General features: G+C 37.2%; 1 protein-coding gene across 36 annotated transcripts in view; it reads right to left on the bottom strand.

Moving 5' to 3' along the window:
- The window catches only part of R3HDM2 (R3H domain containing 2), a 161490-nt gene that overhangs the window by 114913 nt on the left and 19648 nt on the right, over positions 1–26929 (bottom strand). For 17 of the 36 annotated variants that reach the window (XM_060657175.3, XM_060657183.3, XM_060657184.3 and 14 more), the window contains exons 2-3: positions 22055–22178; positions 6947–7014 (exon numbers count right to left, since the gene is read on the bottom strand). The exons of 3 other annotated variants lie outside the window; for them this stretch is intronic. In XM_060657175.3, coding sequence (XP_060513158.1) covers positions 6947–7014; positions 22055–22092 — 106 coding nt within the window. In that variant the 5' untranslated portion in view covers positions 22093–22178. Of the gene's footprint in view, positions 1–6946; positions 7015–8221; positions 8475–22054; positions 22179–23516; positions 23536–26929 lie in introns of those variants that run through there. 16 more of the 36 variants (XM_060657200.3, XM_060657196.3, XM_060657191.3 and 13 more) reach the window with 8 other exon arrangements.

Consider the following 26929-nt stretch of genomic DNA (forward strand, 5'->3'; position numbering starts at 1 on the left):
ACCAATATTAATTTCTTACCTTTGATATGGTACTACAATTACAGAAGCTGTCACAATGGGGATAAATTGGGTGAAGAGCACATGGAATATTGCTGTACATTTTTTCCCAACTTCCTGTATATTATACTTATTTCACAATGAAAAGTTAAAATAAATGACCAAGAAATGATAGAGCATAAAACTAGTAAAGAAAGACATTTAGAAAATTATAACTATATTCCATATGTGTAAGAATCTAAAGGAAAAAGTAAGCATGTTAGGTAGAAGAAGTAAAAAAAATCTGAAATGGTATAGATAAAAGTACACTATGTAAGATTAACAGCAGATTAAAAATTGCAACAGAACAAATCAGGGGGAGAATATATGAAAACACAGCAATAGAAACCAACCAAAATAAAACCTAGAAAGAAAAAAAGACACTGAAATAAAATGAACAAAGCATAAGTGAACTGTAGGACAAATCCAAATTGCCTAATATAGGGGTTAGTGGCATTTCCAAATAAAAGACAGGGGAAAAATATTTAAAATTTTTTTAATGTTTATTTGAGAGAGAGAGAGAAAGAGAGAGAGAGAGAGAGAGTGGGGGAGGGGCAGAGAGAGAGGGAAAGAGAGGATCCCAAGCAGGCTCTGCACTGTCAGCACGGAGCCCTATGCGGGGCTCAAACTCGTGAACCGAGAGATCATGACCTGACCTGAAGTCGGATGCTTAAATGACTGAACCACCCAGGAGCACCTTTTTTTTTTTTTTTTTAAGTTTATTTACTTTGAGATAGAGAGCATGAGCTAGAGAGGGACAGAGAGGGAAAATCCCAAGCAGGATCTGCACTGTCAGTGCAAAGCCCGATGCAGGGCTCAAACTCACAAACCATGAGATTATAACCTGAGCCAAAATCAAGAGTCAGACACTTAATCAATGAGCCACCCAAGCACCCCCAAAATAAATAAACATTAAAAAAAAAAAAAAAGATTCTCTCCTTCCCCTACTCATGCTCTCAAAAAAAAAAAAAAAAAAAAAAAAAAAAAAAAAAAAAAAAAAAGCTATGACTAAAGAATTAAAGGAAAAGTATGAGAACAATGTCTGTTTTTTTGTAGTTTTTAATGTTTACTTATTTTTGAGAGAGAGAGAGCAAGAGTATGCACAAGCTGGGGAGGGACAGGGAGAGCATGAGGAGACAGAAAATCCAAAGCAGGCTCTGTGCTGTCATAGACCATGATGTGGGGCTTGCTCAAACTCATGAGCCCTGAAATCATGAACTGAGCCAAAGTCAGAGGCTTAACTGACTGGGCCACCCAGGCATCCCTGAATAATGTCTAACCAGAAACAGAATATTAATAGAAAGATAGAAATTATAAAAAGGAACCAAATGGAAATTTTGGAGTTGGAAAGTACAATAATAAAAATGAAAAATGTTAAGTAGAGGGGTTTGACACAAGATCTGAGCAGGCAGAAGAATCAACAAACTTGAAGCTAGGTCAATTAGGAATATCCAGTCTGGGGCCACCTGGCTGGATCAGTGGGAAGAGCATGCAACTCTTGATTTCAGGGGTGTGAGTTTGAGTAACCTCTAAATAAATAAAAATTTGGGATGCCTGGTGGCTCAGGTAGTTGAGCCTCTGACTCTTGATTTCAGCTCAGGTCATAATCTCATAGTTTGTGAGACTGAGCTCCACATCAGGGTCCGAAATGACAGCACAGAGCCTGCTTAGGATTCTCTCTCCCCCTATCTACCCCTCCCCCGCGTGCATAAACTCAAGCTCTCTCAAAATAAATATAGTTAAAATTTAAATTAAATTAAATTAAATTAAAACAAACAAACAAAAAAAAGACAGCTAGGGCAATAAGGCAATAAAAAGAAAGAAAAGACATTCAGTTTGGAAAAGAAGGAAAACCTTTTCTATTTGCAGATGATATTCTTATATATAGAAAATCCTAAGAAATCGGGGTGCCTGGTTGGCTCAGTCAATGGAGCATGTGACTCCTGATTTCAGGGTTGTGAGTTCAAGCCCCAAGTTGGGCATGTAGCCTACCTAAAAAAAATAAAAACAAAAAATAAAAAATAAAAAAATTCCTAAGGAATCCACTAAAAGTAAGTTCAGCAACGTTGCAAGATACACGGTCAATATACAAAAATGGATTGTATTTCTATAAACAATTAATATTCCAAATATGAAATCAAGCAAAAACTTCCATTTACAGTAGTAACAAAAATAATAAGATACTTAAGTATAAATTAACAAAAAAGTATAATAGAGTAGGGTTAAAAAAAGTGTAAGGGTTATATATTAAAAATCATAAACTGTCACTGATAGAAATTGAAGGTCTAAATAAGGGAGAAGATGTCCCATGTTCATGGACTGAAAGACTTAATATTGCTAAAGTGGTAACACTCCCCAAACTGATCTACAGATTCAGAGCAATCCCTATCAAAATCCTAGCTGGCTTTTTTTAAGAAATTGACAATAACATCTTAAAATTCATATGGAAATGCAAGGGACCCAGAATAAACAACATAATCCTTTTTTTTTTTTTAAGTAATCTCTACACCCAACATGGGGTTCAAATTCATGACTCTGAGATCAAGAGTCACATGGTCTAGCGAATGAGACACCCAGGTACACCAAATAACATAATCTTGAAAAAGAAAAACACAATTGGAGGACTCACATTTCCCAATTTCATCTTACAACTAAAGCTACAGTAATCAAAAACAGTGTCATAGTGGAATGGAATTGAAAGCCCAGAAATAAACCTTTACATTTATGGTCAACTAACTTTCTAACAAGGAGGCCAAGATAATCAAATAGGCTAAGGACAGTGTTTTCAACAAATAGTGCTCAGAGAAGTGGATAGCTACACACAAAATAATAAAGTTGGAACGATACTTCACATCATACATAAAAATTAACTGAAAATAGAACACAGACCTAAATGTAAGAGCTACAACTATAAAACTCAAAATAAAACACTGGAATAAATCTTCATGACCTTGAGGAATGCCTGGGTGGTTCAGCCAGTTGAGCTTCTGACTCTTAATTTTGGCTCAGGTCATGATCTCAAGGTTCCTGGGATTGAGCTCCGCCTCAGGCTCCATGCTGACAGCACAGGGTTCTCTGTATCCCTCTCTCAGTGTCCCTACCCTACTTGTGCATGTGCTCTCTCTCAAAATAAGTAATCATTTATTAAAAAAAAAATCTTGATGACCTTGGATTAGGCAAAATTTTCTTAGAAACAACACTAAAAGCATAAGCAACAAAAGAAAAAATAGATCAGTAGACTTCATCAAATTTAAAACTTCGTAAACAATACCATCAAGAAAGTGAATTCAAAGACAACTCAGAAAATAAGAAAAAATATTTGCAAATCATGTATAGAATAAGGAACTTGGTATCCATAATAAAGAACTCTTACAACACAATAAAAAAAGACATGTTATCCAAAAAAGGCAAAGGATTTAAATATACATTTCTCCAAAAAATATACAAATGGCCAATAAGTACAGGAAAAGATGCTCAACATCCTTAGTCATCAGGGTAGTGCAAATCAAAACCATAATGGTATTGACACCCACTAGGATGGCTAGACTCAAAAAGACAGAAAGTAAGTTTAGTGAGGAAAGACAAACTGGGACCCTTACACATTGCTAGTGGGAATGTAAAATTATGCAGCCACTGTGGAAGCAGTTTTACAGTACTTCAAAAAGTTACCACATGATTCATATACACAATGGAATACTACGTGGCAATGAGAAAGAATGCAATATGGTCTTTGTAGCAACATGGATGGAACTGGAGAGTGTTATGCTAAGTGAAATAAGTCATACAGAGAAGGACAGATTCCATATGTTTTCACTCCTATGTGGATCCTGAGAAACTTAACAGAAGACCATGGGGGAGGGGAAGAAAAAAAAATGGTTAGAGAGGGAGGGAGCCAAAACATAAGAGACTCCTAAACACTGAGAACAAACTGAGGGTTTATGGGGGGTGGGAGGGAAGGGTGGGTGGGTGAAAGGTATTGAGGGCGCCTGTTGGGATGAGCACTGGGTGTTGTATGGAAACCAATCTGACAATAAATTTCATAATAAAAAAAAAAAAGTTACCACATGATCCAGCAATTATACTCCTAGATATATACCCAAAAGAAATTAAAACATATGTCCACACAAAAACTTGTAAATACACGTTCATAGTACCCAAAAAGTGGAAACAACCCAAATGTCTATCAACTGATTAATGGATAAACTAAATGTAATATATCCACACAATGGAATATTATTCAGCCATAAAAAGGAACAAAAGTCCTGATGCATGCTACAACTTGGATGAATCTCGAAAACATGCTAAATGAAAGAAGCCAGACATAAAAGGTTCACATACTGCCTGATTCTTTTTAGAAGATATATCCAGTCAAGGTAAATCCATAGAGGCAGAAAGCAAATTAGAGGTTACCAGGTAAAGCAGAGGGGGGAGGGGAGGGAATCGGAATTATTATTTAATGAGTATGGGGTGGTTTATAGAATGATGAAAATGTTCTGAAACTAGAGACAGCTAGTGGTTGCACAACATCACAAATACACTAAATACCACTGAACTACATACCAAAATTATTAATTGTAAGTTATGTGAATTTCACTACAAAAAAAAAAGAGGGACTCCTGGGTGGCTCAGTTGGTTAAGCGTCCAACTTCGGCTTAGGTCATGATCTTATAGCTCATGGGTTCGAGCCCCAGGTTACGCTCTGTGCTAACAGCTCAGAGCCTGGAGTCTGCTTCAGCTTCTGTGTCTCCCTCTCTCTCTCTGACCCTCCCCCGCTCATGTTCAGTCTCTCTCTCTCTCTCTCTCAAAAATAAATAAACATAAAAAAAAAAAAAAGAAATTAACTTAGGAGGGGGAAAAAGCGTATGTCCATATAAGGATTTGTACACAAATAGTTATAGTATAACTTTATTTTTAATTGCCAAAAACTGGAAACAACCCAAATGTGCATCATCAAAACACAAACAGATAAACAAATTGTGCTATAGCCACATGATGGATCGCTACTCAGCAATAAAAATGAACTACTCATACATGCATCAACATAGATGAATCTCAAAATAATTATGGTTAGTAAAAAAAAAGCCAAACCAAAAATAAATGTAAGAATATATTCTTTCCAATTCCATCTATATAAAATTCTAGACAATGCAAACTGTTCTATAGCGACAGAAAGTTGATCAGCGACAGAAAGTTGATCAGTTGAGGAAAGGATTAAAAATGGGAGTAAGGAGGGGCGCCTGGGTGGCTCAGTCGGTTGAGCGGCTGACTGGTTCAGGTCATGATCTCACAGTTCGTGAGTTAGAGCCTCCCGCCAGGCTCTGTGCTGACAGCTCAGAGTCTGGAGCATGCTTTGGATTCTCTCTCTCTCAAAAATAAACATTAAAAAAGATTTTTTTTTTAAATGGGGATAAGGAAACTTGTGGGGGTGATACATTATCTGAACTGTGGTAATAGTTTCATGGGTGAACAACACATATGTCAAAACTTAACAAACTGTACACTTTTAATATGTACAGTTTACTATATGTCAATTATAGCTCACGATCTTTTTCGAAAAAGATGGGGAAAGGGGAAATAGGGCAATGTGCTCATGCTGGCCACTCAATAACTGGTAAGGGAGTAAAAGCAAGTGGTTTTACTGTGCTCGGTAACGGCGCAAACAGTTGGCAAAACTCCACATGGAAAGCCACTCAGAGGAGCATATCAATTTGAATTTCTTAAATTTACAAGTAATTCTATTAACCAACATTATAATTTCAGAGATGTTCAATCTCCATTTTTTTGATTGATTTTCAGTTGGTAGTGCTAAAAACTCTCCAGTGCCAGAACTCTTCAGTTCTGGCAAGTACAACAATTAGTATGATCAGTAAATAAACATTTAGGTATACCAGGAAGGCTCCTAGAAAAAGCCCTAAGAAGGTTCCATAAAGCTAAAATACCTGTGAACAGTATCTCAAGTACATCAAAAACAACAAAAAAGATTATTATCTATACTAATAATCTTTTAAGAATTCCTCAGTTATTTCTTAACCTTTTATAAGACAAAGTAAATATCTGTTTCATAAGGTAAATATCTATCTATCTTTTGTAGATATTTATTCCGATAAATTTAAGCTACTTCAAAGCTTATTATCTACTTCTAAAAAGTCAGAAAAGCTTTAAAGTTAAAACTCTAGGGGTGCCTGGGTGGCTCAGTCAGTTAAGCATTGGACTTCAGCTCAGGTCATGATCTCACAGTTTGTGAGTTTGAGCCCTGCGTCGGGCTCTGTGCTGACAGCTCAGAGCCTGGAGCCTGCTTCAGATTCTGTGTCTCCCTCTCTCTCTGCCCTCCCCCACTCATGCTCTGTTTCTGTTTCTCTCTCTCCCTCTCAAAAATAAATAAACATTAAAAAATTTTTTTAAGTTAAAACTCTAAATCATGTTAACTAACTAGAATTTAAATTAAAAATTGAAGGGGAAAAAAACCCTCTAAATTGGATTTTTCTTTACCAAAAAGTATGTCCATTGTTTTAAAGACAATAAATAAATAAATAAATAAATAAATAAAGACAGACAGACAAAAAGTATGATGTATTCACTAGTGGGAAGAAGCTATGGATATGAGGGGTGAAGTTCAGTCAGTCAAAACCACTTTACATTCATGTATTTATGACAGGTGAGAAATGACATCATCTAATCCAAGCGACCATCATCTCTCACTTCAACTACAGCAGTAGCCTTTTTGCTTTCTTAATTCAGGTGAACTCAATCTTGATATACTCTAAAGTCTCAGTTTCCTCATCTATTAAATGGGTACAATAACACTTCCAACCTTGTGAAGTTGTGTGACAATTAAATGAGAATATAGGTATAGCACTTAGTTTGTTGCCTAGCACACAGAAAGTGCTCTATAAATGTTACCTATTATTACCTGAATAAATGTTCAGCCTCCATGAGTCCAGTGCTGGAATGGCATCACATATAAGAAACAAGTCTAACCTCAAAAAAAAAACAAAAAACAAAAAACAAAAACAAAAAAGTTAAAAGCAATTTAATCTTAATATATTGAGACTCCCAAAGAAAATAAAGAGATCCATTTCAAAATCCACAGCAGCTTAGTATCTTCTTTCCCAATTCCTTTTGCTCACAATGTTTCTCTAACCCTACACCTGCCTGAACCCTCTATATCCATTCCTACTTCCTGTTTTTTTAAATCCACTGCTTTAATGCACGGTTTTATTTTATTATTTTTATTATTTATTTAAGTAATCTCTACGCCCATGTGGGACATCAACTCACAACTCACAACTCCTTCTCCTCTAATGATCCCCTCTTCTTATAAGCAGTTCTCAGTCCGCTTTCTATATAAATTAATTATCCAGTCTTACTCCTTGAAATTCTTCAGCTGTTTTTTATCCATTATCCTTTTATACAAGACAAATCTATAGTAACTGAGCTAGCAGATACTGAATCTCTCTCAGTAGGTGAGAAGAATACGGAAAAGCCAGAGACAGAATTTTCTTCTGTGAGTACAAATAAATATTACAAACACATAATTTAGTATCTCCTCTCTGACTACAATATTTATTATTACTATTACTATTACTATGACAGGATTCTGAGAGCTGGCTGCTGCTTAATCCACATTAGAAACCCTGAGTGCTGAATGCCACCACTGGAACCCCTAATATGCCAAGCCAGCCTGTGTTCTTGGAAACCTCAAAGTACTTAAGTCTCGCCACGTTCTATGCTGAAGTGAGGAGTATCCCAAATTTATCATTTTGCTTTACAACTCTATCCCGTGAGTCTCACACTGCTAAAGTCTACCTTTCTAGTATCATACTAAGATTTCTATGAAAAAGTTTCTTTATAACCCCTGCACCCCAGGGTTTTGGTATTAGAAATGTGTGGTAGTTTGGTTAGAGTTGGAAGGCATGGCTATGGAATCGCCCTTCCCTTTTCCACCACCAACGTTGGTCCTGAAACACTGACTGCATGGTGAATTTTTTTCCCCAGGAAATGCCTTATTCTGCCCTATGCAAAGAAATTACTAGTTACCTTTCCCCACAGGCCCTCAAGCCATGCCCAGATGCACCTGATTCTTAAGTGGGCACAGTGAGTTCATGCTGAGAGCCTTGACATACCAAGAGGTCTCTCTCCAACTCTGAGTCAAAGAATCAAGAACAACGTAATTCAAAACACATACCAGTACTTATTGATGTTATGGTTTTCTTGCCCTATTTGTAATCTTATCAAAATTAAAAGTGGAATACTTTTGGAGTGCCTGGGTGGCTCAGTTGGTTAAGCATCCGACTTCGGCTTAGATCATGATGATCTCACGGCTCATGAGTTTGAGCCCTGCATTGGGCTCTGTGCTGATAGCTCAGAGCCAGGAGACCGCTTCAGATTCTGTCTTCGTCTCTCTCTGCCCCTCCCCTGCTTGCGCTCTCTCTCTCTCTCTAAAAACAAACATTAAAAAAAAATTTAGGGGAGCCTGGGTGCCCAGTTAAGCGTCCTACTTCTGCTCAGGTCATGATCTCACAGCTCATGGGTTCTAGCCCTGCGTCTGGCTCTGTGCTGACAGCTCAGAGCCTGAAGCCTGCTTCGGATTCTGTGTCTCCCTCTATCTGCCCCTCCCCTGCTCACACTCTGTACCTTTCTCTCTCTCAAAAATAAATGAACATTAAAAAAAATTGTTTTTAATTAAAAATTTAAAAAATTTAAAGTGGAGGGGTACCTGGGTAGCTCAGTCGGTTGAGCGTCCGACTTTGGCTCAGGTCACGACCTCGTAGTTTATGAATTCAAGCCCTACACTGGCTTGCGGCTGGGGGGGGGGGGGGGGCGGGGGGAGCCCGCTTCAGATTCTCTGTCTCCCTCTCTCCTTGCCCCTCCCCTGCTTGCATTCTCTCAAAAATAAAAATACAATCTGTTTCAAAAAGTGGAATACTTTCTGAAAAACGTTCAATTCCCTTCTGCCATCCATCCTCCATAACTCTTATACACTTTGCAGGGTTTTAATAAAAATAAAAAACATGCAATCGTCTCTTAACTAATCTCTCTACTTCCTCTCTGGGCACTCTGCTATCTGTTCTCCCCAGAGAAGCACGAGTGATATTTTAAAAATGTAAATCACATCATTTAGCTTTCTTGATAAACCAGTTTCTTTCTACCAATGGTTTTCCATCCTCCTAAGCGAGATCTACAAATCCATACAAAATCTGGCCCCTGCCTATTCCTGAACATGCCAAATCACATACTCCCCACGAAGCCTTTGTATTTGTTGCTCTTCATGCCCAGAACACTCCTCTCCCATCAGGAAATGCTGGTTGCTTCCCTTAACATAATAGTTCATACATCACTACAAAAAGGTCCTGCCTGACCACCCCATCTGAAGTATCCCCTTCTCCCTTACTCTCAATCACATCACCACATCTATTTTCTTCATAGTACTCATCATAATCTGTAATTATTTATTTGAAAATTGTCTATCTTCTCAAACAAAAATGTAAGCTCTTTGAGGGCAGAAAACTTGTGTTCATATCTGTATCTATACCTCCGATGTGAAATAGTGCCTGACACATAATAAGCACTGTAACAGTTTTCTGTTTGACTCATTTACAAAGCTAAGTGCTACCTCTGAGGCAAACTTAGGTCTTTAAATTTTTTTTTTTAATTTATTGAAATTATTTAAACTTAAAATTATTTAAACTTTTTAAAACTTACAGCCAGTAAGATAGCCAAGCCATCAAAATCCTGTGTTCCTGTCTTCATTCTAACAATCTGCCTTGCTTTCTCTGAAGATAAATATTTTACTCAGAAAATAAGATGGCAATCTTATCTGGCAACACTGTTTTCTGGGTCTGTGAGACCCAAATCCAAGGTTCTCAGGCAGCAGCGATTGACAAAAGATCTGGTTACCAGCTGCACTAAAAAGCACCTCACAACCCAGAACAACCAGGCTAAAACTGACACAAGGTACAAACGCCGGTGAGAGAACACAGTTGATAAAGAGTTCTGTGAAACACTCCAAATGCCTTGAAGATAACCTCACAAGAGTAGGAAGATTCAGTTCAGCCGTCTGACTAGTTCTATAAAGCCTTAATAATGACCCTGTCACCAGAAAAACACATACTGTGCCCTAGCCTTCTAATCAGCTGCATTTAGAAGCCAACATCCATCTTTTGCAATAAAATGCCACCTTGAGAGTTCCTATTCCCATCAAATTATCACGGGTTTGGGCAACAGATAAATCAGAAACTACAGCTAACAAATCTACTTGTCTGGGACCCAAGACAATTAATTAAACTTACTTGGAGAAGCAGAATAAATTGCCTCTAGTCACCTGGAGACAAGTTTTAAAGATCCTAACAACTGTAACACTTGGGCACACCAAAATGTCTGTAATCTGCAAACCAGCCACATGTCACTTCCAATTGTACTCTTACACTGAAAGTGACCTTCCCCCTCCAAAATAAATAATGTTTAAAGTCAGGTGAATCTTGAACAATGACTCTGACTTTTCTAAACTAAGGGCTATGACAGCTACCTTAATGAGAGGCCCAATAAACTCAGGGTAAGGGGCTGACTGTGCTGACATTGTCACCTCATCTAGGACATCAGCTGATTCATCCTGATGGGCTGACAGGTCACTGACATCTGCACCTTGCCCAAGATTCTTGTTTTATTTCACACATAAAAACACTGTCTCCCCAAGACAACTACAGCCCAGACACCTTCTCCAGCTGTGGAGCCTTTACCTTCCTGACTTCACTAAGCACTTTGGAAAAAAAAAAAAGTTGTCATTTCAGGTCCCTATTAGTATCTCTAGATGACTAACAAAACATGGAGGAACACAGCCCATAAAAGCACCAGAATGTTAACCTTCAGGTCTTAACCAATTTTTTTTAAAAAGGATTAAAAAAAAAAAAAAAAAAGATCAAAATTACCTGGGGAAGAAACTAATCTCTTCAGCATTAACAGATGTTTGGTATTACTAAGGTAATTTGGCAAACAGTCCCAAAGTTTGGGCTTAAAAATGTCTTGTCCTAGGCCACAGTAAGTAATCACAGAAGGCATCCTTTAAGCAAGTAAGTTTTGTTCTAATATAAACTTCAAGAAGAAAGACAAGTCAATTAAAAAACAAAAACAACCCACAAACTATCCACTTCATTTAAAATGAAGAGAGACAAAAGGAGAAAGAAGGAAACAAACAAACAAGGAAGAGCAATGTTGTAGATCAAACATGACCACAAATTATTTGCAGCAATTTCCATCAAGAAGTGGAGTTGAGGGACGCCGGGTAGTTAGGTTTCGGTTAAGCGTCCGACTTCAGCTCAGGTCATGATCTTGCCGTTCGGTTCCTGAGTTCGAGCTTCACATCAGGCTTGCTGCTGTCAGCCTATCCACACAGAGCCTGCTTCAGATCCTCTGTCCCCCCTCTCTGCCCCTTCCCTGCTTATACTCTCTCTCTCTCAAAAATAAACAAAAGAAGTGGTGTTCATTTTGTCACCCCTTGCATCTGAGCTGGACTTGTGGTCGATAAAATGCAACATGAAGACACTGTGCAATTTCTGAGCCCAGGCCTTAGGAAACCTTTCAACTTTCACTCTTGTTCTGTTGGAACCTAGTCACCATGCAAGACAGACTGCAGGAGAGGCCACAGCACTCTGGATGACAGCTCCAGCCTAATGATGGACAATGCTGGAGTGGGGCTATTCAGTACAACCAGCCCCTGGCCAGCCTGCCAACTGATCAAAACACATGAGTAAGCCCAGCAAATATCATGTGGAATAGAGGCAAGCCAGATGAACTCTGCCTAAATTGCCAGCCCACTTAATCATAAGCAAATAGTTGTTTTAAGCCATTAAGATTTCGAGTGGTTTGGTCCACAGCAATAGATAACAGACACACCCACAATCAGTTGAGACTAATTCAAAACATCAACAGTGACACACTCAAAAGCAGCATGTACATTCCCATCATGAAAGGAAACTAGAATCTCTAAAGAATAAGATATAGAACCACCTTTAACTGATAAGACATATACCACAGAATCCCAGCAAAACACCCAGATTAATAAATTTGTTCCTGCATCTAGTCCATGTTTAAATACCTGGAGAAGATACATACAAATATATGTATCCCACAAAGGACTCATATTCAACATATACAAAAAAGATCTATATATCTATAAGAAAAAGACAAATAGCCCACTTCTTAAATGGACAAGAGTTGAAAGGCACCTCACCAAAGAGGATCCTTAAAAGGCCAATATGCATATAAAGACACTCCACACATCAGAGGCGCTTGGGTGGCTCAGTCAGGTAAGCATCTGACTTCAGCTCAGGTCATGATCTCACGGTTCATGGGTTTGTGCCCTGCATTGGGCTCTGTGCTAACTGCTCAGAGCCTGGAGCCTGCTTTGGATTCTCTCTCTCTCTCTCTCTCTCTCTCTCTCTCTGCCCCTCGGCGGCTCCCACTCTCTCTCTCTCTCAAAAATAAATAAACATAAAAAAAGATATTCCACACATCAGTTGTCATCAGGGAAATGCAAATTAAAGCCACAAAAAGACAGCACTAGACCCTAACAGCTACAATTAAAAGGACTGACAATATTTAGTCAAAGACATAGTACAACCAGAACTGGCATACATTGCTGGCAAGAGAATAAATTAATATGACCACTTTGGAAAACTGGTAGTACTCAAACATACATATATACCCCACGAACTAGCAATTCCATTCCTGGGTATATAACTAATAGAAGTGAGTGCTTATGTCTGTGAAAAGACACACACAAAATGTTCACAGCAGTATTATTCATCATAGTCCCAAGCTGTAAACAACTCAATGAAAAACTTACGGTACAGTCAGAAAATGAAATACTCCGTAGCAATGATAAAAGAAAAACCATTGCTATAGGAAGCTACACTCATGAATCTCAAAGACAATGGTAAGTAAGAAAGAAAAGATCATCTACTATATGATTCTATTAACATGAAATTCGAAAACAGACAAAACTATGGTAATAAAAGTCAGAATAGTGATTCTGCCAATACAAGAGTATTTGAGGGATTAGCTTGTGTGACACGATGATGGACGCGGCTGGTTGTGCGCCTGACCATCCAGCCAACCAACAGATGCTGCTAGGCTTAGTTCTGCTTTAGGAAGGTCACATTTTAACGTCTGCACTGGTTTGTACAGCCTGGCCTTCTGTGGCTCCACGGCCAAGTCAGTGCCTTCATTTAAAACCTCATCATTTTCCACTGTCCTCCTTACAAGACACACTGTGATAAGGGTGATCTTTAAAAAATACAAATTTGATTTCTCGAGAAGGTTGATGGGAGAAGGGTGGTGGGAGAGTGGTTGCCAAAGGAGGCTCACCGGAAGGCTGCTTGCATATAACAGTTTTCACTTATATTATATCAGTATTTCAGATCAATAAAAACAGCCGCATTTTGAAAAAAAAACAAAAAACAAATTTGATGGCATCAACCACCAACACCCCTACCACACACACTCCCTGCTTTAAAAATCCTCCAAAGACTCTCCATTTTTTATAGGATAAATTCAGCACTCTTTAGCAGGATACTTAAATTCCTTTATAATCTGGCCTCTGACTACCTTTTCTCCTTTTCTCCATATATCCCGAGTTTCATAACAAATTACTTATAGTTGACCTTGAAACCGATGCTTTTTTTCTCACCTCAGTATCTCTGGCTATGTAATCGTGCTCTACCTAGAACAGCAGTTCGTGGAGTATGGTCTCAGGAAATCTAAGAGGTCCGCTATTTTCATAACACCAAGATCTAATTTTTCATAATAATACTAAGATGTTATATGCCTTTTTTTACCATGGTGAAATGGTAGGTATAACTGCCACTGCCTTAGCATAAATCAAGGCAGGGGCATCGAACTATACTAGTACCACCCAACACCTGCAGTTTAAAAAAGGAAAGATAAACTTTACTTATACATTCCTTGAGCAAACAGTAAAAATTAATAATGTTATTAAATTTCCACTCTTGAGTACATCTTTTTAATAATCTAAATGAAAAATGGAAGTCTATAGTTCTGCAGCATATCAATCGAAGGACAATAATTGTCTCAAGGAAAAGCAACTGAGCTGCAAGGTGGACTTTTTTCGTGGCATATCACTACCTCTTGAGTAAGCAACCGACAGGCAAACTATTGTTATGTGGCAACAGTCTTCACAGAAATGAACAAAGTGAGCCTGTTCTTTCAAAGAAAACAAATGAGATAGTACTTGTTGCCAGTGATAAAATTCAAGTTTTTAAAAATCAAAATTTTGAAAAAGGGTATCTTTTGTGAGCTTGACAACTTCTCAATACTTAAGACTTTCCCAATGAAATGATGGTGATATTAATGAATGTGATTTTTTTAATTGAATAATGAACTGTGTCAAACATTTGGAAGTTCTGTGTAACTCAGTAAACCAATATTTTCCAGTTGACCAATTCACGATGATTCAAAATCATACATGGATAAAAGATCCATTCAATGTACAAAGTAAACAATTGAATTTTAATGTCACCAAGTACAAAAGTTCATTAACATGGTTCCAGATTCTACACTGCAACTAACCTTGAAGAAACTACCACATGTTGAGTTTGGGTACAGTATCAAAGACTATCCAATTACCCAAAGATATTAAGATACTTCTCTATTTTCCCACTACAAATCTCTGCAGCTGGATTTTTTCTCATATACTTCAAGCAAAATGACATACTGCAACAGACCGAATGCTGATGCAGATGTAAGAATCCAGCTGCCTTCTATTTAATCCAGACATTAAAGAGATTTGCAAAAATGTAAAACCATGTCCTTCCTTCTCACTAAATCTTTTGTTTAAAAAAGTTTTTTTTCATAGGGGCACCTGGGTGGCTCAGTCGGTTAAGTGGCCGACTTCGGCTCAGGTCATGATCTCGCGGTCCATGAGTTCGAGCCCTGCGTCGGCTGTGTGCTGATAGCTCAGAGCCTGGAGCCTGCTTCTGTTTCTGTGTCTCCCTCTCTCTCTGCCCCTCCCCCATTCGTGCTCGTCTCTCTCTGCCTTTCAAAAATGAATAAATGTTAAAAAAATTTTTTTTAAGTTTTTTCATTAAAAACTGTGTTATATAAATTAATATGTAAGGAACTTACTATGATTTTAATGAACTAATATTTAAATATTTTCTTAGTTTTGATTTCCAATATTGTAAATATTGGTACATATAACCCACATAAATAAAAGGTTCTTTGGAGTCTGTAATAATTTTTATTTTTTATTAAAAAAATTTTTTTTTAACGTTTATTTATTTTTGAGACAGAGAGAGACAGAGCATGAACGGGGGAGGGGCAGAGAGAGAGGGAGACATAGAATCCAAAGCAGGCTCCAGGCTCTGAGCCATCAGCCCAGAGCCCGATGCAGGGCTCGAACTCACGGACTGCAAGATCGTGACCTGAGCTGAAGTCGGACGCTTAACCGACTGAGCCACCCAGGCGCCCCTGTAATAATTTTTAAAAGGGTCAAGGGTCCGAGACCAGAAAGTTTGCTGATTTTTTTTTAATGTTTATTCACTTTTGAGAGAGAGAGGGCATGGGGAGAGGCAGAGAGAGAGGGAGACAGAGGACAGAAGCAGGCTCCGCACTGACAGGAGAGAACCCCATGCGGGGCTCAAACTCACGAATCATGAGATGATGACCTAAGCCGAAGTCAGCCACTTAATTGAGCCACCCAGGTGCCCCAAAAGTTTGCTAATTTAGAATTTCCCCTGCCCACTCTTATCCTTCAAGGCCCAGAGAACTTAGGTAAAGTTCACCTGATATATCTGCTTACAGTTGAGAGCAAAGACTATATTTTTTCATAGGCACTCAATTAATTGTATGTAGAAAGAAAAAAACTACAATGTAATCTGATGTCTATGACATCAGTACTCCACTGTAAACACACATGGATGAAAAAACTTCAAATTGGTTATTTTGTATATATCCACATAACCAAATCTTCTGTCTCAAATCTGGAATCAGGTGCCGGTGGCAATGTAAAATACCTATATTTGTAGAAGGCAATTTTACTGGGGCACCTGGGTGGCTCAGTCTGTTAAGCTTCTGACTTCGGCTCAGGTCACAATCTCACAGTTCATGAGTCTAAGTCCTGCTTTGGGTGAACACAAGCCCCACTTCAGATGAACATGAGCCCCACTTTGGGCGAACTCCACTTCTCTATCTCTTTATCTCTCTCTCTCTCCACCTACTCAGATTCATTCTCTCTCTCTCCCTCTCTCTGTCCAACGCTCACTTGTGCCCTCTCTCAAAAAATAAAAATAAAAAAGGTCATTTTACCATATGTTTAAAATTTACACAAGTATACACCCTTAGCAATTTACTTTAATAATTAACTATTCGAGGGGTGCCTGGGTGGCATCTGACTTTGGCTCAGGCCATGATCTCACAGTTTGTGGGTTCAAGCCCCGCGTCAGGCTCTTTGCTGACACCTCAGAGCCTGCTTCAGATTCTGTCTCCTCCTCTCTCTGCCCCTCCCCCACTCACTCACTCACACACACACACACACACACACACACACACACTCTCTCTCTCTCTCTCTCTCTCTCTCTCAAAAATAAATAAATATCAAAAAAAATTTTTTAGGGGAGCCTTCGGTAGCTCAGTTGGTTAAAGCGTTCGACTTCAACTCAGGTCATAATCTCACGGGTCGTTGAGTTTGAACCCCACGTCGGGCTCTATGCTGACAGCTCGGAGCTTGAAGCCTGCTTCAGATTCTGTGTCTCTGTTTCTCTCTGCCCCTCCCCTGTTCATGCTTTGTCACTCTCTTTCAAAAAATAAACATTAAAAATTTTTTTAAAAAACAACATTTTTAAAAAATTAATTATTCCAAATATGGAAAATGACATTTGTACAAGGTTACGCAGCACTCTTTGTAACTGCAAAGACTTGGGGGAAAAAAATCAAACTTCTCTTTAATAGGAGAATGATAAAATAAACAGTACAAACATATCCTGTAATACTCTGTAGACACACACAAGAATAAGCTATTCTTGATGTACTTATAAGTTATATTGCTAAGTAAAAAAACGCAAGACAAAGAACCATTTTTGTAAAATGGAGGAAATAACATACATACACAGTTACACATATATGTATACTTTATGTTTATAAGAACATAGGATGCACAAAAACATAGGATGCACATAGTTGTCTCTGGAAAGAAGAACTGACTAGTTGGGTTACAAAAGCAAGAAAAAACTTCACTCTGCTTTTTTTCTATCCTTAGCATTTTGAATCATGCAAATGTAACACCAATTCAAAAAGTAAATCTAAAAATATGTAAGAATCTTCATTTCATGTAAGGAATAACCTCTCATCTTTTTTTCCCTCGCCTCAAGAAATGTCAATCCCTAATTTTTAACTGTATGTTCAGTGCTGCCTAAGCCAGGTAACTATAATTGACATAAAAATAAAAAGACAGACACTATGAAACCTTTGAATTAATTGTGTTAAGTGGTTAACTAGTGATTTTGGGGCAGGATCAGGATCTTCCTTCCATCTTTTACCTTACATAATTCTGAATTATTTAAATTTCTTAAAATGAGTGTATATTACGTCTGTAATTTGAAAAATGCAAACCTCTGTAAGATGGAAGATGTTAAGTAAAAAAATCTATGGTCCTGACTTTGAATTGGAAACACTGATATGAACTTGTGATATACTTTCTTAAAGCTGGTGGGGGTGGGGGGGGGACACCTGGGTGATTAATTGGTTAAGTGTCCAACTCCTGATTTTAGCTTAGGTCATTATCTCACAGTTCATGGGTGAGAGCCCTGCGTCGGGCTCTGTGCTCTCTCTACCCCTCCCCCACTCATGCTCTCACTCGCACACGTGCTCTCTCTCTCAAAATAAACAAACTTAAAAAAAAAAGATTCATCCAAAAAAACAAAAAAAAAGGCACCTTATTTCCTAGCCTTATTCCCTGAAAACAGCAAGAAACAAAGACCAATTCACTAAGCAATTAATACCTCTTTCACCCAGACTGGTCTCTAACCATTTTCCATTTTTTCCACACAAAGGAACCAGAGTTTCAGGGGCAATGGGCTGATGCACGCCCAGGCACTGGGTATGTAATAGACGATTTCAGAACATCATGTCAGCCAGAAAACAAACAAGCTATCATAGCTAACAGGATCACATCAAAAAGATACTGGAGCCAACCTGAAGAAGCTCCCATTTGCCAAGATGAGACAATCAAAGAGACATCAATACAGATAAAATTGGAATTGGCTGAAACACAGAAACAGGCTTAAATCTCAGAGTTTATAATGACAATATTTAACAAACTTATCAGACACCTTTGCAGGATGTTAGTGAACAAATTCATTTTTTGCAAACAGTAATAACTGTTAATTAAAAGGCTCAAGCATTCGTCTGTCGCACCTTTCCTGTGCCAAACAGGTGATGAAAAGAAGTATTTCTTTTTAGAAAAAAAAAAAAAAATTCCAGCTAAAATAAATGAAGAAATGATAGAATCTGAGTACTACCATTTTATAACCCCTAATGAAGGAAATGTAAACAATGATCATCAATGGCTGTTGACATCATAAAATATGAGACTAACAGACATCACACACCTTCTCCTGACAGAAGCACACTATGAAGTATTCTAACCAAAAACAGTGAATCTAAATCTGGTCAAGTCTCTAGATGTAACTGCCAATTTAAAGGAAATACAGAGGATAGAGAAACATGTTACATGACACTACTATGATGTCAATCACCAAATCCATCTGTGGGAAACTACTGAACAGATGACCCAGTTCCTTCAACAAATAAACTGCAAAGAAAAAAAAGAGAGTGGAAATCTTTTAGATAAAGAGACTTAAAAAACTACATTGACCAACTATAAGGTACAGACTTTATTTGGATCCTTTTTTTTTTTTTATTTGGATGCCATTTTAAACAGATAGGCTGTTTTAACAACTTATGATACAGGGGAGCCTGGATGCCTCAGTTGGTCGAGCTTCTGACTCTTGATTTTGGCTCAGACAATGATCCCAGGGTCATGGGATCCAGCCACAAGTCAACCCCCATGCTGAGCATGGAGCCTGCTTAAGATTCTCTCGCCCTCTCCCTCTGCTCCTCTCCCCTGCTCATGGACTCTCTCTCTAAAAAACAAAACAAAACAAAACAAAACAAAAAAACACCTAAGGGCACCTAGGTGGCTTAGTCAGTTAAGCATCCGACTCTTGATTTCGGCTCAGGTCATGATCTCTCTCAGTTTGTGGGATTGACCCCTACGTCAGGCTCCATGCTATTAGTCTGTTTGGGATTCTCTCTTCCTTTTTCTCTCCCTCATCAATAAATAAACAAATAAATAAATAACAACTTATGATATAATCAAGGAAATAGGAACAACAGATATTTAATATTAAGTAATTATTGTTAATTATTTTGAATGTAGAAATGGTTTTGGTACTATGTTTTCTAAAGTCCTTATTTTTTAGGGGCGCCTGGGTGACTCAGTCAGTTAAGCATCTGGCTTCGGCTCAGGTCATGATCTCACAGCTTGTGAGTTTTAACCCCATAGGGCTCTGTGCTGACACCTCAGAGCCTGGAGCCTGCTTCAGATTCTGTGTTCCCCTCTCTCTCTCTGCCCCTCCCCTGCTCATGCTCTGTCTCTCTCTCTCTCTCTCAAGAAAAAACAAACATTAAAAAAAATTTTTAAGTCCTTATTTTTTAGAGATTTATACTGAAATATTTATGAACAAAATAATACGTCACAGATATGCTTCAAAACAATTGGAGGAGGGGGGTTGGTAGGAGAATAGATGAAACAAAGTTAACCATAAACTGATAACTGTATATGCAGGTTTATTTTACTATTCCCGTGGCTTTTGGACATTTGAAATTTTCCGTAAGTTTTTTAGAAAGCAAATCTCAAAAAAGAAATATATATGCAAAGATATATATACATCTTTGCACAGATATATAAACATATATCTCTTTACATATATATTTATATATTTTTATAGATTTGTTTATATACAAATATACATTTACATATATATTTCTTTATATATATGCTGAATACAAATACTGAATATATAATATATATTATATATACTGAATATGTATTATATGTAGTATTACAATATATTATGTATTATGCATACACTGAATAGATACTGAATATATATTATACATTATATGTTATACAACATATTATATATACATATATACTGTTATATAGTATTATATAATACATATACTGAATACAAATACTAGATATATATTATGTATAATAACATTATATTGTATATAACATGTATCATATAATATATATTATCTATAATAATGTTGTTATATAATACATTAATATAATAATGTATTATATAACATATATTATATATACTAAATATATATAATATATACAGTAATATATACACTTTATATGTACTGAATATATATATATATTTATATATATATATACTGAATACAAACACTGAAATGAATTTGGATACTAATCTTTATTTGAAGCCCAGTTCAGTATCTAACTCCTTCCCTACTTTTCCATATTGGTTTTTCTCTTTCCTTTTTGTATTTGCATTAAACAACTAGATTCAACTAAATTACACTGCACTATTTATATTACAGAATGAATCCATTATACCTATTGTTACTTTAATCATCAAATATTCATGTTTTATCTCCACAACCAGCCAGCAAGGTCCTTTAACACACACACACATTTTTGATCCCACAGCCCTAGAATGAGGCTGAACACTCTAATAGTCCCAAGTACCTTACACGACACCCAAGATGTGTCTGGAAAAACCTTGGGACCTATGGAAAAATGTAATATTCTTCCTTGTCGCCCTAAGGACTATTTTGTGCTAAAATTAAGTTCTTATTCTAGTAAAAGCACATAATATTTTCTTCAAATTTTACAGGGATCCCTTTCATGACATCAAAATGGTAAGTTTCCAGCAAGTTTAGGCAAGCTAATAAGCACAAGCTTTTCCTCCCAGAATTCAAATGGGCATATTTACACTCTTTCAAAGAAAGAGAATTATATATTACTAGGTTTAAACAGAAATTATGTTAATTAAGTGATTGGTTAAATATGAAGTTATTTAATAAAAACTTCAGCTACAATATAAAAAGACAGCTTACCCCCCAAAATAGTCTGAAAGCCCAGGAAACAAAGAACTCACTATCTAACTGAAAACCAATCAAGAGTGTTGGAAAATAAGTCTACTGGAGTACTTACAAGTTTTAAGAATTGATTTTCTAGTCCCTTTACTCTTTTAATAGGTGTTTTAAAATAACTGATTTTCCCTCTAATTTAAAAGAAATTAATGCTCCTTTTATATAGAGATAAGCAAAAAATAAAATAAAAATTATCCTGCTACCTCCTTCATAACATTTTGTCTCAATAAACAGTATATTCTTTGAGGGCAGCTCATTTCTCCAAGGAACAAGGTCCCTCACTTCTAGAATTCATCCATGGAAACCCCAGCAGAAAGGAAAGGGAGGGGGGGAAAAAAAGCACATAGGCTTAATTCAATGAGAGTAATATATAGATTTGTTTTTACTTTGTTTACATTTCCCCATTCGTATAAATCTAGTGTGAAAAAAACCCATACATTTCATTTTTATGGATTTTTCTTGGTTTATAATAATTTTTTGGCATTTTTCCAGCATCCTTAAAATTTCTTACCATAGTAGCAGCAAAGTCCTACATTTCCAATTGCCAAATCAGGTAGTAAACACATATTCATTCTATATGTAAAATCTTACTCAATTTTAACTTATATTTAAATTAGTTACTCAAAATAACTTTTTATTTCTTATTTCTTTTGTTGAAGTCTACCAACTGCATCAACAGATTTTCACATTTTATGTACAGTTAAACGTATATAGAATAAGTTTCTCCTCAAAATATCCCACAAAAATCTGAATTCACACACATGCAAAACAATTCCAGTGTCCTAAAATTCATCCACAAGTACCCAAATATAATGCTCACCTGATCTCTAGCTCAGATGTAATGAATGCCTCATCCATCCAGGTAAAGTGTAAGAACTGTACTTATCAAGCATAATTTGGGGAGACAGTAAGGAAAGAATAGTGGATAGCTCCCAGCAATTCACCTAGGAGGGGAAAAAAATGATCCCTTTCACATCCAGAGCGTAGGTTCTAACAAGTTTTCAGCAACAGTCAAATAAAATTCTCAGAACAGTCCTGACTTTTCACTGGACTCTGTGTCTTAATTAAGTAGTCTGAGTGACAGTGCAAAAATTAATTTGAAACTACCTTTCTTCTTTACTCTGAAAAGCTGAATATTGTCTGTCTTGACTATTAAAATCCCCAGAGATTTCAATTCTGCAGGAACTCTACATGGTTCTAAATTTAGACAAGTAATAGAAATAGTTGGAAGGCATGCAATTCACTTTAATATCTGAACTTTTATGTTGCCAGGCAGCTAATTTCTTAAGTAATCCTAGAGCAGTCATCCACATAAAAGAATAAATATATAAGCCATATAATCAACTGATAGGCTAGTAATGGTGTTAATTAAAATATTACCTATAATTTCTGAAAATGAATAACACCCCTCCTCCAAAAACAAAGGTTATAACTTCTTCCATAGGGATAACAGGACAGGATTTTAAATATTTCAACAGAACAGGTTAATAGCACATGGTGACTTTCCTTACAACTGATTTGTTTCCACATCAATGAACATACCAATAGGCTTAATGGATTTCACCTTCAGTGTAAAATGTTTTTGTGGAAGGAACTGACCTATCTTGTTTCATGTAGAGTCCCAGAGTGGAATATGTTCTCAAGCTGTTGGACCATAAGTGATTGGGGTATACCAGATCATAATTCTAAGGCTAACTCTTTTTGGATTCTCTAAAACATCAGACCTCTATAAGGAACCACAAAAACTATACTCCCAACAGAAATGTTCAATACAATAATAAATAACCAACTTCATGTCAGTTTCCTAGACTCAGGTCATGATCTCATGGCTCAGGAGTTCAAGGCCCGCATAGGGCTCTGTGCTGACAACTCAAGCCTGGAGCCTGCTTCGGGTTGTGTCTCCCTCTCTCTCTGTCCCTCCCCCACTCACACTCTGTCTCTGTCTGTCTCTCTCTCTCACAATTAATAAACATTAAAAAAATTTTTTTAAGGAATCATTTGTCACTAAAGGAATCAGGGTTCCTTGCAGAAATAATTTACTCCAGGTCTGGGGCAGGTAAAGTACAAAGTGAACCTGAAACACCTTGCAGTGCCAGAGAGGATCACGTCAAAAGGACATAGGAATCAGTTTGATAGGGCTCCCACTGACCAAATTTACAACAAAGTTGCTGTATTTTTAATACTGAATATGGTATTTTTAACAGCAATAGATTATAACATATTGAATTTTTTAAAAATACCAAGTCTACAGTAACCATCAAAAACAAAAAAAGGAGGGGCACCTGTGTGGCTCAGTCAGTTAAGTGTCCAACTCTTGATCTTTACTCAGGTCGGGCTCTGGGCTGAGCCTTGTTGGGATTGTCTCTCTCCTCTCTCTCTGCCCCTCACCTGCTCACACGCTTTCTTTCTCTCAAAATAAACTTTAAAAAAAAAAAAAAAAAGGGGGGGGGAGGGGGAGTAAAAATAAAACTCTTCCTTTTAGAACACCACCAACTAGAAAACGTAGAATTTATGAGAGAATCAACATTTTGCATGACCACCAATGTAATAACCAATTCAGGCAAGGAACATAAATGCATGTTAATACCACTGAGTAAAACATTAAGGAATAGAAAGGTCACACATTTTTAAAAGTATCATTCCACAGACTGCTTAATTACAAAGGGGAAAAGGTACCTTTACAAAGAAGAAATGTAGCTGACATCAACATAACTAAGTGACCAAACTTTTTATCACCAACAATGGAACAAAAGGACATTATGTACACAGAGACACACATAACATCTTGCCAAAAATGTTTAACCTGAATCTAATCAAGACAAAGCCAAATTGTGACACATTCTTCAACATAACTAGCCTGGTCTCTAAAAAATATCAATGACATTAAAAACAAAAACGGGGGAGAACTGCTCTGAATTAAAAGACTAAAAAAAAACAAAAACAAAAATGACAATTAAATGCAACATATGATCCTTGACTAAATCCAGGATTGGAAGGAAAGCTATAAAGCAGTATCTCAATTATTGAGATAATTGAGCAAATCTGAGTATAGACTATTGCATTAACTATTATACCACTGTAAAATATTTTGAATGTGATAATAAGTTTGATAGTATGATTATGGTGATACAGGAAAACAACTTGTTTTTAGGCAATAGATGCTTAAGAAATTTTGAGGTGAAGTTTTCTGAATGTCTGTAATATGCTAATAAGTTTCCAGATTTCCTAATACACTCATAAAAATTCTTGATATACAATGAACAATAATGTATATATGTGTAGGGAGGGAAGGGAGAGAGAAAGGTGGATACAGAAAAAGAAGAGTGAAGAAGGGGGTAAAGAGAGTGTGAGAGCACAAATGCAATAAAATATTTGATAAATATAGGTAAATGTCATACTGATATTCAGTGTATCACTCTTCCGACTTTTCTATAGGTTCAGAATTCTTCCAAATAAAAAAGCTGGGGTAGGGGCATCTGGGTGGCTCAGTCAGTTGAGCTTCCAACTTCAGCTCAGGTCATGATCTCAGGGTTCATGAGTGCAAGCCCCCTATGGGGCTCACTGCTGTCAGCACAAGGCCAGCTTCAGATCCTTTTTCTCCCTCTGTCTCTGCCCCTCCCTCACTCATGCTGTTTCTCTCAAAAACAAATAAACATTGGGGCACCTGGGTGGCTCAGTTAAGCGTCAGGTTCTTGATTTCAGCCCAGGTCATGACCTCACGGTTTGTGAGTTTTTGAGTCCCACGTCAGGCTCTGCGCTGACAGCACAGAGCCTGCTTGGGATTCTCTCTCCCTCTCTGCCCCTCCCATGCTTGTGCTCTCTCTCTCAAAATAAATAAACATTAAAAAAAAAATTGGGGGTGAAAAAGAATAAGAAACAACGTTAACCCAAACTCTTAGCTATCCGATGTAAATTTTGCTGTGTCCTGAAAAACCAATTCCAGGTGGTGGTTACAGGCACAGACCCTGGCATGAAGCTGTTATGCTCTGGCTGCATGACCTAACCTAACCTCTCTGTTATGGTCTGCATGGGTCCTGCCAAAATTCATTTTGAACCCTAACCTCCCAAAATGATAGTATTAGGAAGTGGGGCCTTTAGGAGGTGAATGGGATTAGTGCCTTATAAAAAAGGTCCCAGAGAGGTCCCTATCCATTCTACCATGCGAGGACACAGTGAGAAGGAGCTGGCTATGAACCAGGAAGAAGGCCTTCACCAGAATTCAACCATGCTAGTGCCTTGGACCTCCCAGCCTCCAGAACCGTGAGAAATAAGTTTCTGTTATTGATAAGCCACACAGTCTATGGCATTTTGTTATAGCAGTCTGAACAGACAAAAGACACTCTAAGCTTCAACTATAAAATAAGGATACTACAGTACTACTCCATGGGGATTATTATTGTGAGAAATAAATGATCTATTATCTATTATACTTACATAATATTATCTATTATCTATTATACTTACATAATATCACATTCTTTGTTCACTTAACTTTCTTGTAAGTATGGGGACACTGGACCAATTTTTAGCCTTTCTATGTCTTGGCAACTAGGTTACAGTAACTTTATTAAAATTTTGTGAATTGCCAAATATATCCAACTTCAAATAAAAGTTAAAATGCATTCCATCTAAGGCCCAATAAAAATAAGTCCACCTTTAGCACAAATAACAGAGCTAACATACTCTGAAGTACCTGTAAGTGGTATAAGCAGCAGCTTCTCACAGCTTATATTTGCTCCTTACTCAAAATACTAGTCACAGGCTTGCCTTCGTCCCCCAAATAGCAATCTTTACATTAAAGCCCAAAGCCATCAAACCAGAAGTACCTCTTAAATTCTATTTACCGGGGCTTCATCACTCCACAAGTTTGCCCTGGTGACCTCATCCTGGATTGAAACATCCCTTCCTCTCTCTAGAGCTCCAGATTCATTTACACAATTAGCTGATACATATTTCCAAAAGTGAACTCTCTACCAACACTCTTCTAACCCCAAATCTGCCCCCCCCACACTTTATGTGATATATGTGATATAATCGACATATTAGTTACTGGTGTAAAACATGACTCAATATATGTATATATTGAAAAATGATCATAGTAAGTCTGGTTAACATCCATCGCCAGACATATTTATAACTGTTTCTTGTGATGAGAACTGTTAAGATCTACTGTTAACAACTTTCAAATATATAACACAGTATTATTAACTACAGCCACCATGTTGTACATGAAACCTCCAAGGCTTTTTTTCATACCTGGAAGATTATACATTTTCTCCACCTTAACCCATTTTGCCTACCTCCACCCCTGCAACCACCATTCTTTTCCATGAATTATGTTTTGTTTTTTTAGATTCCATATCATTAATGAGATCAGAGTATTTTGTCTTTCCTTATTTCACTTAGCATAATGCCCTTCAAGTCCAACCACATTGTCACGAATGGCAGGATTTCTTTTTATGTCTGCATAATACTCCATTGTATGCACATACATTTTATCTGTTCATTTGTTGCCAGACACTTGGGTTGTTTCCATGTCATGGCTCTTGTTTAATACTACAATGAACATGGGGATGCAGATACCTCTTAGAGATAGTGACTTTATTTTCTTCAGGTATATATCCAGAAGCAGGATTGCTGGTTCATATTTTTAAATGAAAATGTAAAATTTTTTCTACTTTTAGTTCTGTTTTTA

This window comes from Panthera onca, chromosome B4, assembly GCF_046562875.1.
Source record: "Panthera onca isolate mPanOnc1 chromosome B4, mPanOnc1 haplotype 2, whole genome shotgun sequence".
Classification (NCBI taxonomy): Eukaryota; Metazoa; Chordata; class Mammalia; order Carnivora; family Felidae; genus Panthera; species Panthera onca.